Source organism: Phasianus colchicus, chromosome 1 (genome assembly GCF_987193195.1).
Source record: "Phasianus colchicus chromosome 1, bPhaCol1.hap1.1, whole genome shotgun sequence".
Classification (NCBI taxonomy): domain Eukaryota; kingdom Metazoa; phylum Chordata; class Aves; order Galliformes; family Phasianidae; genus Phasianus; species Phasianus colchicus.
In genome coordinates this window covers 25,007,256-25,022,408 of record NC_143436.1, presented here as the reverse complement: position 1 = coordinate 25,022,408, position 15,153 = coordinate 25,007,256, and the positions used below count along the sequence as shown (strand labels likewise).

The window sequence follows — 15,153 nt, the reverse complement described above, 5'->3', positions numbered from 1 at the left end:
TAAATTTTGCCAGTAGTGACGATTACAATGTATTACATGGAAACTGGAATGGAAATTGTACAGGTGGAAAAATCAGAGAAACAGAAGTCCATCAAAAAGAAAGAAGAAGTGGGACAGCAGCCTGTTGGAGGTGGGCAAGATTCAGCTGTACAGCAGCACTGATCAGAGCTAAGTTCTCGTGAACAGACACAATGTGCACATTACGTTGTGAGAAGCACTGGAAAACTGTGAGAAAACATTCTCAAAATTATTTTAGGGCATTAGAATGTTGTAAAATTCCTAAGATGTGGTTCTTCCTTGGGATTGTTGTGCTTAAATGTTTGCGAATTCTCACCTGTATAATTTCAAACTTCAGCTCAGCTTACGCTGCAGCTACATGCTGCAGTGTTTCTGCTAACCATCCAACCTGAGATTCTGGTGGGTTATGGTGAGCGTCTGCACTGATGGAACGTGCAGGTGTCATAATGTCCTCAGTATCCCAAAACTGCTTAAAAAGCAACACGAGTGCAAAAGACCAGCAAAAACATATGTATATGTAAAAGGAAAAAAAAAAAAAAGCTATTATTTCATTTCATGCTGAGCTTCCATTTCCATTTTCATTAATGGAAATGTGATTAAATAGTAATTAAGAACACTTCTTATCAACTGCAAACCAAGTGCCATTGACACGTACAGCCCATGGAAGCTCTGTTCTGCAGCGAGGCGCAGTGCAATGCTGAGCAGAAGCCAAGGAGGAAGCGATTATGGCCGAGGAGTTGATGCTGATTGAAAACGTGTGATGCTACAGAGGAAATATCACACAATAGAACCTCAGTTCGTTTGGAACTCGATTTCAAAAACAGGGCACATGAAGATGTAAACAGTCAATAGGAGCGGGTCCCGCCTTTCTGCTAACAATCAGCTCATTAGTGGGAGCAGCACGCAGAATGATTTCCATGATTAAACCACAAGTGCAAAGTGCGCGCTCATCAAATACCCGGAAACTGCTTTCTTGCTTCTCACCGTGTTTCTTCTACAGCTTGTCCCACCTCATCCTGGATGCACGTCAGCCACAAATACAGTTTGAGTCAGGAGCTGGAAATGCTTGAGGTCTTTGAAAAGGCAGCTTTATGATTCTTTAAGTTAAAATTGTTAGGATCAGAATGGAAGCAGTCTTTGGTGTGAAATGAAATAATTAAAATGGTCGATGGAGTTAACTACTGTTATAATTTGTGTTGATTGTTATGTGGGTAGAGGGGACAGCCTCCTGTTTTATCCAGAGACTGGTTTAACAGCCCGCGTAGTTCACAAGATTGGTCAAGTCATTTGAGTTTTACACTCTAACAACTTCCAACATCACTGTTTTTATTAGTCCAGAGAGGGCAGAAAGCAGTAAGAAAGGCAGCCTTCACTCTGGGGTCTGCACTATTTTATTTGTGGATAAGACATGTATGATTCTTTACAACCACATCATGTAATGCCTGTAGTTTTGGATTTGGTTCTATTTGTCCTTTTTCTGACCATCAGTAGAAGAGCATAGCTGCCAACAGAACTGCCTTCAGCTGAAAGGGAATCTCCAGACCATCCCACTGCTAATGTTTGGCTCCAGTGCACAGATATGCCCACAGCAGTGTAGAGCATCAGTCATTCCTGGCTGGCACATTGTCCTCTCAGGCCTTTGAGTACCTGAACACTATTTATAAAAGTACCAAAGTTACTGTTGCATCGTGATAAGGTGGCCTGTAGTTCACACCCACAATAGCATCACCTGTGTTAGTCTATCCCTTAATTCTTACCCACAAGCTCTCCACTTGTTCATCATTCACCCCAGGTAGAACTTAATATATTCTAGTTGCCCTCTCACATAAAGAGCAACTCCACCACCTTGCCTTGCTACCCTGTTTTTCCCAAACAGCACATAGCCATCCATGATAGTATTCCAGTCATGTGAGCTGTCCCCCCAAGCCTCTGTGAACACAGTGAGATCATTGCTCTGTGACCACACAGACATCTCTAGTTCTTCCTCTTTATTTCCCATGCCATGTGCATTAGTATAAGGCACTTTAGGGAAGCAGAGGATGCCAGGCTATTAGCAATGTTATCTTCTCTGAGGAGTGTTCACAAGATCCTGTGGGAAAATCGAGAGGTTTTTCCCTGCAATTTCCTTAAATGACAGCATTCCCTAGTCCTTCTCTATCACAGGGAACTCTATCCCCTTCCTGCACTGAATCTTGTTTAAAGCTCTGGTAATCAATCCAGCCAGCTTGCTCCCCAGCACACTTTTTCCCCATCTACTCTCACATTCTGTCTGATGTCCACATACCCCGTCTCTCAAAGGCCTGCCCAAAATCATAGTACCCAAAACCTTGATCCTGACACCATCACCTCAGCCTGTAATTTACCTGACCCATTCTCCCCCTTCTTTTCCCAGCCCCCAGACAGAGAACACTATTTGTGCTCCTGATCCCTTCAATGTGTTTCCAAGAGATGCAAAGTCCCTTTTAGTGTTCTGTAATTTCCTTGTTGCAGCCTCCTGTGACTCTACTTGAATGACATTCGGGTAGTAGTCTTCTGTTTTATCAGATGCAGTAGAGTCTTCTTAACATCTCTGACATATGCCCCCAGAAAACAGCAAACCTCTCTGGAAAGGTTATTTGGGTAGCAAAAGGGGGGCCTCAGTGCCTCCCAGCAAGGAGTTCCCAATTACCAACTCTTTGCCCTTTTGTGGTGGCATTAGTTTTAATATGACTTTGGTTAGCCTTGCTCCACATGCTTGCTGTATGCAGTAGAAGCAGGGACAGGTAACTGGGAAGAGGATGGGGATGCTATCTGGACATATATGGGATCAGGAAGGCCAAGGCACAGATGGAACTGAACTTGGTGAGGGATGTGAAAAATAACCAGAAGGGAGTCTACAAGTGCACTTGTCAGAAGTGACAGACCAGGGAGTGTGTACTCCCTCTGATAAAAGAGGAGGGAGAACTGCCTTTAACAAACATGGAGAAGCATGAGACACTCTGAGTGCTTTGCTGTCAGTCAGGTTTCCCATGTTCCTGAACCTCCAGGTGGGGTTTGGGGGAGCAAAATCTCTCCTCCTTGTCAACAATTTAAGAGAAATGACACTACTGTAAGGCAAAAGCAAGCCCCAGGCTGCCTCATGAGACTGAACATATACAAGTCTATAGGGCTGGACAACATGGCATCCCAGGGTTCTGAAGGAACTGGCTGATGGGTCTGCCAAGCTACTCTCCATCATATTTGAAAAGTCCCTGGTGATTAGAAAAAGGGAATCACAGAAACATTACTCTCATTTTTAAGAATGGGAGAAAAGTGGAAAGAATGTAGTTTAGGGTCCTGGTGGACATGAACCAGCAATGTGTGCTTGCAGAACAGAAGGCCAGCTGTATTCCGGGCTGCAGAAGATGGGAGGCCGGTAGGGTGAGGAAGAGAATTGTTCTGCTCTATTCTGACCTCCTGTGGCCACATCTGGAGTAGCTTTCACGGTGCAGTAGCTGAATTGCTGAAAGCTGACCGAGGAAGGATACCAAGGGCTTTGGACGCTGATGAATCTCATAGCTTCCCCTTTCAACGAGGCCTGAGTGTCCTCCAAGTACAGTGGACTCTGCTGCAGGTATTCTTCCACTTGGCTCCTTTCTTGTACCAACTAGAGAGAGCACAAAGGGCCACCAGAGGTTATCTCATGAAGGGATAGCAAATCTTCTGCAGAAAGGGCCCCAAAGATCCCCCCAAGCATGGCCAGATTTACAACAAAGACTTTACTCTTGGTTTCCTATTAATGCATCACCACTGAAAACCAGAAAGTGTTTCAGCACGCCTGTTAGAATCACACCTCTCCATACTTGTTTCAAGCATACATGCCTTAATTTCTATGATGACAAAGCTTATGACATTAAAGCTACTGAGATCACAGAATCACAGAATGGCCAGGGTTAGAAGGGACCTCAAGGATCGTGAAATTCCAACCCCCCTGCCACATGCAGGGCCATCAACCTCCACATTTAATGCTAGACCAGGCTGCCCAGGGCCCCATCCAATCTGGCCTTGAACACTTCTAAGGACAGGGCATCCACAGCCTCTCTGGGCAGCTGTTCCAGTACCTCACCACTCTCTCTGTAAAGAATTTCCCCCTGACATCCAACCTAAATCTCCCCTCCCTCAACTTAAAACCATTTCCCCTTGTCCTGCAGCTATCTACCCTTTCAAAGAGTTGATTCTCCTCCCCTCTGTAGGCTCCCTTTAGGTATTGAAATGCTACGATGAGGTCACCCTGCAGCCTTCTTTTCTCCAGGCTGAACAAGCCCAGCTCCCTCAGCCTGTCCTCATAGGGGAGGTGCTCCAGTCCCCTGATCATCTTTGTGGCCCTCCTCTGGACCCTCTCCAACAGCTCCCTGTCTTTCTTGTACTGGGGGCTCCACATTTGGATGCAGTATTGCAGATGGGGACTCACAAGAGCAGAGTAGAGGGGGACAATCACCTCCCTGTCCCTGCTGGCCACCCCTCTTTTGATGGAGCCCAGGATACCATTTGCTTTCCAAGCTGCAAGGGCACACTGCTGGCTCATGTTAAGCTTTTCATCTATCAAGATCCCCAGGTCCTTCTCTGCAGGGCTGCTCTCAAGGACCGCTCCTTCCAGTCTGTATGGATGCCTGGGATTCCTCCAGCCCAAGTGCTTGCCCACCACCTTCTGATCAGACCACAGGAAGAATTACTCTAAAATGCAGGAGTCTAGAAAGTGAGTGGTAGCAATACCTCTATTTAGTCCCTGATGATGCACAATCTTTACACAATCATGCTTCAAGTACCCAACGAGGAAAAGGACACAAATGCATGCTGGCCATTTATCTGATCTCAGGGCAGACTGAGAAGCAGTGATGTGAGTGCACCAGAAGTGAGTGAAGGCACCAGAAATATTGATGAAGTGAGCAGAGGAGAGCTGTAGCAAGTCATAGAGGCAAAGAATGAGGTGGAAAGCAAAGTCAAGAAGGTCAATTGAGTAAAACAAAGACATATTAGATATGAAAGTTTATTAAATACCAAGTTGGAACATAATATCTGGAATTAAATACAGTGTATTAGTGTCACAAAATTGTATTCATATAAAAAGAGCAGAGAGTTGCAGCAACATTCATTACATCTCCTCACTGCTTGTTAAGTCAAGTTGCTGAATTAGTGGGTAAAAATTTTTTTTCCAGTTTCTGTTTGCCTCAGTATAACATTCTCATGTCTCTGGAACGTTGATTTCATTTGTTGTGTAGTATTTTAGCAAATTTTATAGACAAGGAATGACTACTGCAGATCTTCAGTAACACGTAACTGTTAGCGAAACTGCTTGTCTTATAGACACAAAGTCCCACAGCATTACTCTTCACCTGAGTTGCAGCTATTTTATCACCAGCTGTTAGCAGCAACAAAAATTTGTCCTATCACACAAATAGTGTTAAGTACCAATTGGACGGAAGGTTGAAATGTTTATTTTCCTTCTTCCCAGTATGAACTGCTTCAGGTTCATCATATGTTGATCTAGCAACTGCGAATATCTTAAGTTGAATCAAATTCTAATGCAAAACCCAAACATGGATACCAAAACAAAAATACCAAAAAGATCACATTAAAGCTTTCTTGGCACTACTACACACTCACAGTATTTTTAAACCCAAGGTGCGTAAAAGTGACAACAATGTAAAGTGCATTCCTCTCCAGCTTAAACACTGGTATAACTTTCACTTAATCAGCAGAAATATTCACAGCATCAGGACTGAAACAGCTGGCAGAAAGCCAATCAAATAACCTCCTATGCATTAAAATAACACTGGAAACACATAAACAGTGAAAGGATTAAACAGAACAAGGGGAATGCTTTTGTTAAAACATGGAACACAAGTGGAGCAAAATAACGCATCAAAAACATTCTGACAGTTCTGTCAAGTTCAAGAATCAACATTACTCAATCTGATAGTAAGAAAAAATAGATATGGTTCTTATTCTGAGTGCAAAATAAACTAACTATACCTCAGTGACCGACAGGTAAGTGCAGAGTGCTTGACACCTATTTAATACGTTTTGAATTTATTGCAGTTTGAATATAAAGATGTTTCCACATCCACGCTGCAGGATGGGAAATCAAAGACACCCTATGTAAACAAAATGATTTCCAGTACTTTTCCCTTTGCATTTTTGTTTAGATCAGATAATTTTTGGTTAAAACATCACGGTACTCCTGTATTGCTCTGCAAAGGGGATCCTGGTCAACATTGAGATTTTTTGAAGATCCATCAGTAGATACCATTGGAGAAGCTCCAGCAGATCCAGTTTCAAGTTCAGCAGTGGCTGGAAAGAAAAGAAACGAGATTCATGATGTTACTTTTACAGCAGATTGAGTCAAATAAGCCACTGTAAAAACATTACTGGTAACTGAACAAGCTACACTCTGGAGAAAGATTTAAAAACTTCCAAGGAAAATAAAAATAAAAAAGGACAGGCAGAAAGAAAAAAACATTTTTTCAAATTCAGTTATCAGTCAACACTAGAGAAAGAAATTCCAGAGGTCTTAGAATCACAGAATGGTTTGGGCTGGAAGGGACCTTTTAAGATCATCTAGTTCCAATCCCCTACTAGGGGCAGGGACTCCTTCCTTTAGACCAGGTTGCCCAAAGCCCCATCTAGCCTGGCCCTGAATGCCTGCAAAGGGGGAGGGGGGGCATGCATAACCTCTCCAGGCAACCTGTTCCAGTGTCTCTATGCACAACAGCAGGGACTCTGGCAGAATGATAATTATGAAACAGGTGGAATTCCTCTCTGAAGACGTGGTCTTGTACTACAAAACATGCTTTACACTGTATATTGAAAGTGATCAATTCATGCTGTTTTCCTGAATATTACTGAATGATTTTTACCTAAAGAAAGGCTATCTTTTCTACTGATTCTTCTTTATCCAAAGATGACTATGACAACATGTGAGATACAAACAAAAGCAATGAAAAAGAGATAGCAAAAATCAAGAACACCAGAAGATATATATGGTATACTTGAAATGCTGAATGCAATGAATGAATGCAGAAAGAGGTGTGATGACTGAAGTCTATAAAAATCTTATTTCAGGGCTCTTTTTCATTTGATGTTTGTGCCTAAGGACGAAAGGTGACTTCAGCTTAAGCCAAGTGTATCTGTGTGGGGGAGATGGTTTGTTCTCCGTGCTTTTTCTCAAAAGTAACTGCAGAACATTCTGACCAGTATTTTGGTAAGCAGGAAGTTTGCCATTAAAACTCTAAATTAGAGAGTTAAAAAAACAACAACACTGTGCTTCAAACAGGATCTTGACAACTTTTGAAAATAATTATATAAAAGTTACAAACAGTCATAATCTTCCTTAAAAACACTGATATCAGAGCAGCACATTACCTTGTTCAAGTTCTTTAGTGATTTTTTCATCCAGTTCCTTCCGTATCTAGAATTATACGTAACACATAATTGAGATTTCAAGTTCCATTTTTGCAAATAAAACTTCTAAAACAACTTTAAAACCCACACATAATGTGTGTTTGAAACCTAAAATGCCATCCCAAATGGGGACATCTTGGTTTGGAGTTTGATTTTTCATAATGACAATCTCCTGGTCAGTGAGGCTGTAGCGTTCTCATTGCTGGGCAACGTTAACTTTAGCACAAAGCAATCTATAATTCACCAGTTGGATCATAAAAAATACAGGAAGAAAGCAGAGTGGTTTTATAAAAATGTACACATGGTTAATGTCTATCTTCAAATACATATAAAAATATAAAAACACATTATTCCTTTGTTAACTTTCTTGTTAACTTGCTTACAAAGCAAGTGTTGCACTTTTTATTATGTAACAGAAACCAGCTTGGATCACTACAAAGGAGCATTTACCCCTTGCTCTCCCAGGAGCTGTTTATTTACTGTCATTTATTCTGAATGCAAAGTCTTCATAAGGAGACATCAGACCTTTTAAAGGGCCACAGCCCAACTGTATGCTACTGTTTACATTTGATGATATTTGTGACTCCTGCAACACACAGAAGTAATTGTCAAAACAGACAGCATACAGCTTCCAGACATATGTGATTAGCAAATACAGTTAAGTGCTTGGAGCATGTGGCTTATGTAGAGAGGCTGAGAGCACCAGGACTGTTCAGCCTGGAAAAGAGAAGATTCGGGGTTTCACCTACAGGTGTAACTATCTGACTGTGGGATGGAGTATAAAGAAGACAAGCTAGACTCTTCTCAGTGGTGCCAAGTAAAAGAACTAGAGTAATGGACAAAAGTCAAAAGAAAGGAAATTCTTAAAACTGCTACAAAACAGGAAGACAGAAAATAAAATCAGAAAAGGAACAGAAACTGAGAGATGGAATGGGAAGAAAGTGTTCCTTTTCTTATGCTACCAGTAGGAAAACTGGTTTCATAAATCCATGCACTTGCACTGGTTGCAGCTAGCAGAGTTCACCATTATTTTCTGTGCCTACTTGTCAGAGCAGCATTTCTTCCTCTTGTTTATAATCGGCACAGTTTGTTTCTTCTAACAGTTGCGTGGACAAAATAATTGATACCAGCAATTTGAATGATGGCAGTGTGAAGTATTTTCAGCTCCTTGTCCTTGTAGCTATTTCAGAGCTTTTGCACAAATCAAAGTCAAAATCTACACGAGCCTCCTCCTCCCAGGAGATGCATACAGTCTACTTCAGATAACCTCCCTTACTTTGAAAAACACCAAATGTGCACACAGAGCTTTAAATAAAAACACAAGTGCAAGATGACTATGTGACTGCAACTTAAGCTCCTTAACTCCCTGTCATTATGAGCTTTACTGTCAGGACTACTTGTAATCTTTTCCATCCAAGAAGGCAGCACTTAGCCTGAATTTAATGGCAATACAGAGGTGGTTGTTTTTTTTCTTTTTTTTTTTTCTTCTTTTTTCTTTTTTTTTCCCCTCTCAACAGAAGGGAACAGATTACTGGAAAAATCTGAGGTATAACTGAAGCAAAGAAAAGGCTCAGTCAGATAAACTCTTGTCTTTTTACGTAGTCTGGTGAACAGGCAAAGTACTAAGCAGCACAACTGGTAAAGTACTTCAGAGCTACTGCAGAGGATGCAATCATATAGAAATTGCTGCAAAATATTAGAAAGCTGTGAAGACTTCTTGAAGAGTAGGTTGTTATTTTCTCAGGTAATAATACATAGCAGGAAGCACAAAGAGAAATGTTTCCTAGGCACAGCATGCATCCCACGGCAGACTGTATAGAAAGAAGCAAAGAAATCATACTCATATCATCCTAGTTTTGAAGCATGTCTTTGTTAGTATTAATGTACTAAAAGTAAAAATGAAGATCAGTAAGGAAAGAAAAAGTGGCTTGACAAGAGATGTCTGATAGGCAGGGCAAAGATGTCAAAGTTATCCATTTAAAGTATATCATACGCTTATACACATACTATATATTAAAGTTTAATAAACAGCTTAGCTGGGAACTTCCAAAGCCACAGCACTGCTTACTAAATTCTCTCTTGTTGAAAAAAAAAAAAAAAAACACCCAAAAAACCCCTTGTATATGTACATAGGTATGATAGGTATATATATGTTAGATAGTTCATCATTTAGATGCCAGTATTTTTGGTGTCTGAGCACTCTTGGAATTCTGTACAGTCTTGATGACCAAAAGTCTTCACCACTGAAGAGTATTTCACAATGCTTACCTTAGCCATGTAGGCTTCAACCTTGTTTCTTGATGATAATGCATTCCCAGCTGCGCCTATGAAGCTTCCTCCTAGGCTGAGACTTCTGTTCAGTGCCAAATTGTTGCCAAGATGCCCCAGTTCAGTTGAATACAGAACTGGACTTGAAGACAGACCTCCTGTGACAATACTGCTTGCAATTAAAGATTTGTTTCTGTGGCGCTCCTGAAGGAGCTTAGCATTGGCTTCTGCTAGTCTCTCATTGGCTCTGAAACATTTAAAAACATGCAAAGAATTATCTTTGGTAGTATTTTTGCAGAGTTACTTCTTCCAGGTCTTTGGCTACTATTTTCAGCTTTTGAAAATAGAAGGCATTAAGACTCCAAAATGAGAGGGGCCCACAGGCCACCTGTTAAAACGTTATCAACTTCAAACACATGCTAGTGATGTCACGACCAGTGGTGTGACTGCTAGAACACCGAAGTGAAATGATGGTAGTTCCAAAAATAAAGGGGAAAGGTTTTAGAAGGCTCTTTTATAAAGATGTCATCTTAGGTTTATGTCCATAATGCTGACAAGACATAGAAGAGAGATTTTAGGAGGAAATAGTACCGAGTTTTTCATGCAAGCTACTGCTACTTCACATCTTGTTACCACTCCAAAAAAGCGTGAACTTACCTTTCCAGTTTATTTCCTAGGCTTTTTCTAATTTTCACTTCTTCCAGATACTTTTCTTTGTATTTTTCCACTTCTGCCTGTGTGGATTCTTTTTGAAAAATGTCTTGTTGAGTATTTTTTATTCTGTCCAACTCACATTCGAGATCCTTAATTCTGTGCTTTAGTTGGTTTCTCAGTGAGGCATGATGATTGGCTCTGATTTGTTCTAACCTGTCCTGGGAGGCTGCCTGTGTCTAAAGCAGATAACACAATTTCAACCATTGCAAAGAAAATGTGAACTGCCTCCCCCAAGACAGTTGCACATAACCAATGTTAAGGACCCAGTTTTACTCAGCTGAGACAACTGGACCTCCTCACTACAATCAGTAATCAAGGCAGAACCCTGGAACCAACACATTAAATAACTGTATTAATCCAGATAAGTAATATTGCTAAGAGCAGATCTCTATCACAGCAGCTACTAAAAGAATGCTATGTCTGTAGGACAGGGCACACAAAAAGGATTCGACAGAGAAATTATAAGAATCTCATCCCCACTTTTCTGCCCCATGGTAACTTCAGCGACGCCTTCACTGAGCATTTTATCCTGTACAATGATAAAACACGTCCTGCATGTATGGCCAAACTATCTCTAAGTTACAATATTCATTTGATGAACAGCAATAACAAGATGACCAGATAGAATAGCTTCTAAGAACTGCAAAACAGAAGCCTGTCATGGGAATGTTATTAACTTGGGAACCTGCAGGCAAATTACATACACAAAAGCACTTTTGCTCAACCATTTTCTGTTCTCCCACTTCCCTTCAGGAAAGACAAAAGTACAGCACTAACACAAAGAATCAAAATACGAACAAAAAATGACAAAAAAGAAGTTACATAATAAAGACTACAGACATACAAAACAAATTCATTTACCTGCAAAAACAAATTGACTTCTTGTAGTTTTTGTCTGATTTCTTGTCCAGCTCGTTCTTCCATCTCTTTCTTGTATTGTTCTATTTGGCTGTGATTCACCATATTAGCCTCCAAATGATGTCTGAGGTTTGCCACCTCTTCCTTCAGCTGGCATTTGTTCTTCTCCAATTTTTCATGGTTCCCACGCAGAACAGACAACTCTTCTCGCAAATCTTGGTTTTGTGTTTCCAGCTGGATGCATTTTTTAGACTCTAACTCCAGCTGCTGAGAAAGTTCAGCAACCTATAGACAGTAATAAAATGAACTTAGAAGGGTGTAAAATTATTCTTTGAAAATTCATAAAGAGGAAAACCATCAATTTGTAATTGTCACCTGCTGACTCAGTATCAGAGTCAAAGGAAAGTCAAGCTCATCTTTTAAAAGAAGAACAGCTTTTAAGTTCTTGCCAATAGGATTTCTCAAGTTCCAACCTTCCTTAGTTCTTCTGCAGCAAGTAAAAGACCAACAAGTACCAAATTAGCAGAATTTCATTGTGGGAGTGGACTGAAAGGTGTTAGAGCCATTCTTCTGTGCACTGCTCTATCGCTTAATGAAAATCAAACAACTCTACCCAGATACCAGAAAGAATGCCTATTGTGCTTCAGGGGGAATGTTCCAGTACAGAGCTAACTGGGCATAGGAAAAAAGTACTCCTCCTGCCATTGCCTTTGAAAGCCTGTAAACAGTGCTTCAAAAAGCAGCTTCCACAGCAGTGGTTAAGGAGAGTATTTTCTCTCTAGGTCAAATCCACTCTTTGGTTGCAAGAATGTTTAGGAAATATGAGATATTTCAGAAGTTTCCAAGGTCAACTGTGAAGCCAATTTCCTCTTCTCTCCCAGAAATATAACTTTTCTATACCTACTGAAAAGAATATTACAAGTCTTCAGAAATTAACACAACTCAAACAAACAAACAAACAAAAAAAACCCAAAGAAACAACCAGAACTTGCCTTTGCTCTTAATTTTCCAACTTCAGTCACCATTTCAGAATACCTGTTCTTCATTTCTCCCTGGAAATTAAATTGGGACTCTCTTTCTCTGGCCTCATGCATTCTTAGTTTCTTCACAGCTCTGTTCAGAAGCCTCTTGCACCTGCACAACAAATCAGTCCAGAAAACACGCAAAGGCACTACGAATCTATTTGTCACACTTGCACATGAAAAGCATAGGTATGGGTTGCTTCATCTTTAACATGTTCAAAATGCCAACAGTTAATAAGAAAATCCAGCATTCCAATGCAATGCACATGGAGGGTCCAAATTTCACCTCAATAGAAGAAAAAAAACCTCCCTCTCTCAGCAGAAGTGCAGGGCAGCCTGCATTTGCAGTTCTTTTGGCACCTACAAGAAAACCACAGGCTCATGTACCAGAACTGCCCTGCAAGAACTGATGTGAGATTTGAATTTGTTTAGAAAGGGTTAAGCACACCTACTTTTACATTCAAGTTCCATAAAGCCTGACTTCTAGCCTATGTGAACTCTCTTTCAAGTACTAATGAACCATACCTGTGACATTCTTTCTGCAGTTCAACGTTTCTTTTCATTTCCTGGTCAAGACGCGCTTCAACTGGTCGTTTCAACTCTACCAGCTTCTTTACTTTCTTTCTTTCAGTCTCATACTTAAAAAAAAAAAAGCAACAAAAAACCAAAAACCATGTCACACTCAGCACAGAACACTACATGTAGCAACTGCAGGTAGCACACAGATACGTGTCCCTTCGCCAAGTTCAGCAGAACACTGGGGCACAAGATTCTTGTGAACATTTAATCACTTCAGGTTTCACACAAACAGGCTGATACCTAGGGATACCAATTGGTGCCCCTGCTGAAGCAAATGCTTCTTCCCCTCCTTATTGGGCTTTGTCCCAAAAAGCTGGAAAAAAGATGCTAGAGAACAGCTTCTGCAGTTCCTCTGCTAATACGTCAGCTTGCATAGGTAACCACAGCCCTGGAGAACAAGGCACACTCTAGAGCATTCATGGAATCCCCAATGACCAGCAGGCTCTTATGGAAGAGTCTGCTTTTCTAGAATTCATCAGTGTCTCCTTAGTCATTACCTCCACACCTTATTTGTGGGTGTTAACTAATTCACGTGTTGTTTCTCATGGTGTTTTCTCAGACAAACCAGAGGAGAGCTGGGAACTAGTTTTGTAGTTTGCACTTGCACCTTATTTATTCTGCAAGTGTTTTAAGCTCCTGCTGTTCTGAAAACACGAGCAGTTTTTCCATACATTGCACTGAAAGTAAGAGGTGTTTTAATCCTGCCCAGAAATCAAGGGGTCAGACAACAACCAGAAGGAAATCAAATAGAGAACTCAGGAACTGCAGCCTTGCTCCATTTGCTCAACTGGTATCAAAGCACACTGTCTTCCTGATAGGACAACTCCAGCATTTATAGAGATATACTCTATTGGCTTTTATTCAATTCCTTCATGACTCCCAAATCACAACAGTACTCAGGGCCCAAGTAGCAAGGATACAAAGAGCCGAGTATGTAAGAACTCAAGAAAATGTCAGCATCATTCTGAGTATTGGCTAGGTGTTAAGGACTGTCTGTTTTCTCACCTGTTCCAAGAGCTCAGCCTTTTCCCTATCAAGTTGAGCAAGACGTTCTTCAAGGAGGGCTCTTGACTTCAATTCTTCCTCCCACATACTGCGTGATTCTTTTGATGTCACAGTCAACATATTCTGCTTTTGCATCTTGGAAACAACAATAGCAAAAGGAATGCCAAGATAACCAGGGAGACAATACTGCACATGAACTACATTATAAACTAGTAACTCAAATGAAGGCAGGGCTAAGCTCTCACCACTAAAGATCTATAGTGAATATTATACAGAGTTTATAAAACGTGGCATCAAGGATAGCACTTAATGCTAGTGGAAAGAGTGAATGCTCTTTATGAGATAAAATGAGGTTACATCCTTTGGGAATAAGAAGACACACATACAAAATTACCCCAAAAATTTCTTCAAGAAATTCTCCAGATTTCATAATGATACAAAAATAACTACATTTATAATCCAGTGCCCAACACAGAAAATTCCCTACACTCACTGACTGTGTAATAACTGCAGATCTTCTCATAGCAAGAAAATGTTCAGATCAGCAACGTTACTTATACTTTTACCCAAAGGAACAAAGATTTGCATCACAAATACATTTGTGTGGAAACAAGTTTGCTTATTCAGTTAACTTTGTAAAGAATGCAAGTTGCCTAGATTCTTTGAGTAGTACACTTTAAGAAAAAAAAGAAATGCCCCCTGATCTAGAGAAGGACATAAAAACCTTAGCTTAAAGGCTTACACAACAATCTCATAAAACATTCTCACGTGTCCTTACAGAATAGGTTAAATGTTGGTTCTCAATATGTCACAATGTATAAAAACCTAATGACTGCTTCCAATTGGTATGCCACCAAAGGAAGATGACAGAAAAGGAACCTGGAAAAGAACTAACACTTTTCTGGGGCAGAAAACCAACAGTTTTTCCCTTCTACTAGATCCTTCTTACTCTCCCTACAGCAGCTTAATTTTTCACCAACAAACTAATTCAAGAATATTCCAAGGTTACACAAGATGCTAGGCCATGCACACACACCAGCTACTTTCCAGCTACCTGCCACTGCACAGCATTACCTCACCTAGTTGCTCTTTCCTTACCTCAGCCCCCTGTGTGGCAGTACGGTACCAATACATATTCACAAATGGGAAAAGAATCTAATGAGCTCAGGTGGAAACTATGACAAAGCTCTGAAGATAAGACAGATTTCCAATGTCTAGTTTCCCCTCTCAGCTCTCTCAACCACCTATCCATCAAAAGAATCATGCTGAT

At 40.7% G+C, this 15,153-nt stretch overlaps 1 protein-coding gene across 4 annotated transcripts in view; it reads right to left on the bottom strand.

The window, feature by feature from the left end:
• Window positions 1–5,009: 5,009 nt before the first annotated feature.
• The window catches only part of ANKRD26 (ankyrin repeat domain 26), a 48,226-nt gene continuing 38,082 nt past the window's right edge, over window positions 5,010–15,153 (bottom strand). For all 4 annotated transcript variants that reach the window (XM_090137153.1, XM_090137160.1, XM_090137170.1 and 1 more), the window contains 8 exons: window positions 13,884–14,018; window positions 12,825–12,937; window positions 12,270–12,411; window positions 11,281–11,562; window positions 10,363–10,595; window positions 9,706–9,952; window positions 7,399–7,444; window positions 5,010–6,327 (listed from right to left, as the gene is read on the bottom strand). In XM_090137153.1, coding sequence (XP_089993279.1) covers window positions 6,179–6,327; window positions 7,399–7,444; window positions 9,706–9,952; window positions 10,363–10,595; window positions 11,281–11,562; window positions 12,270–12,411; window positions 12,825–12,937; window positions 13,884–14,018 — 1,347 coding nt within the window. In that variant the 3' untranslated portion in view covers window positions 5,010–6,178. The remainder of the gene's footprint in view (window positions 6,328–7,398; window positions 7,445–9,705; window positions 9,953–10,362; window positions 10,596–11,280; window positions 11,563–12,269; window positions 12,412–12,824; window positions 12,938–13,883; window positions 14,019–15,153) is intronic.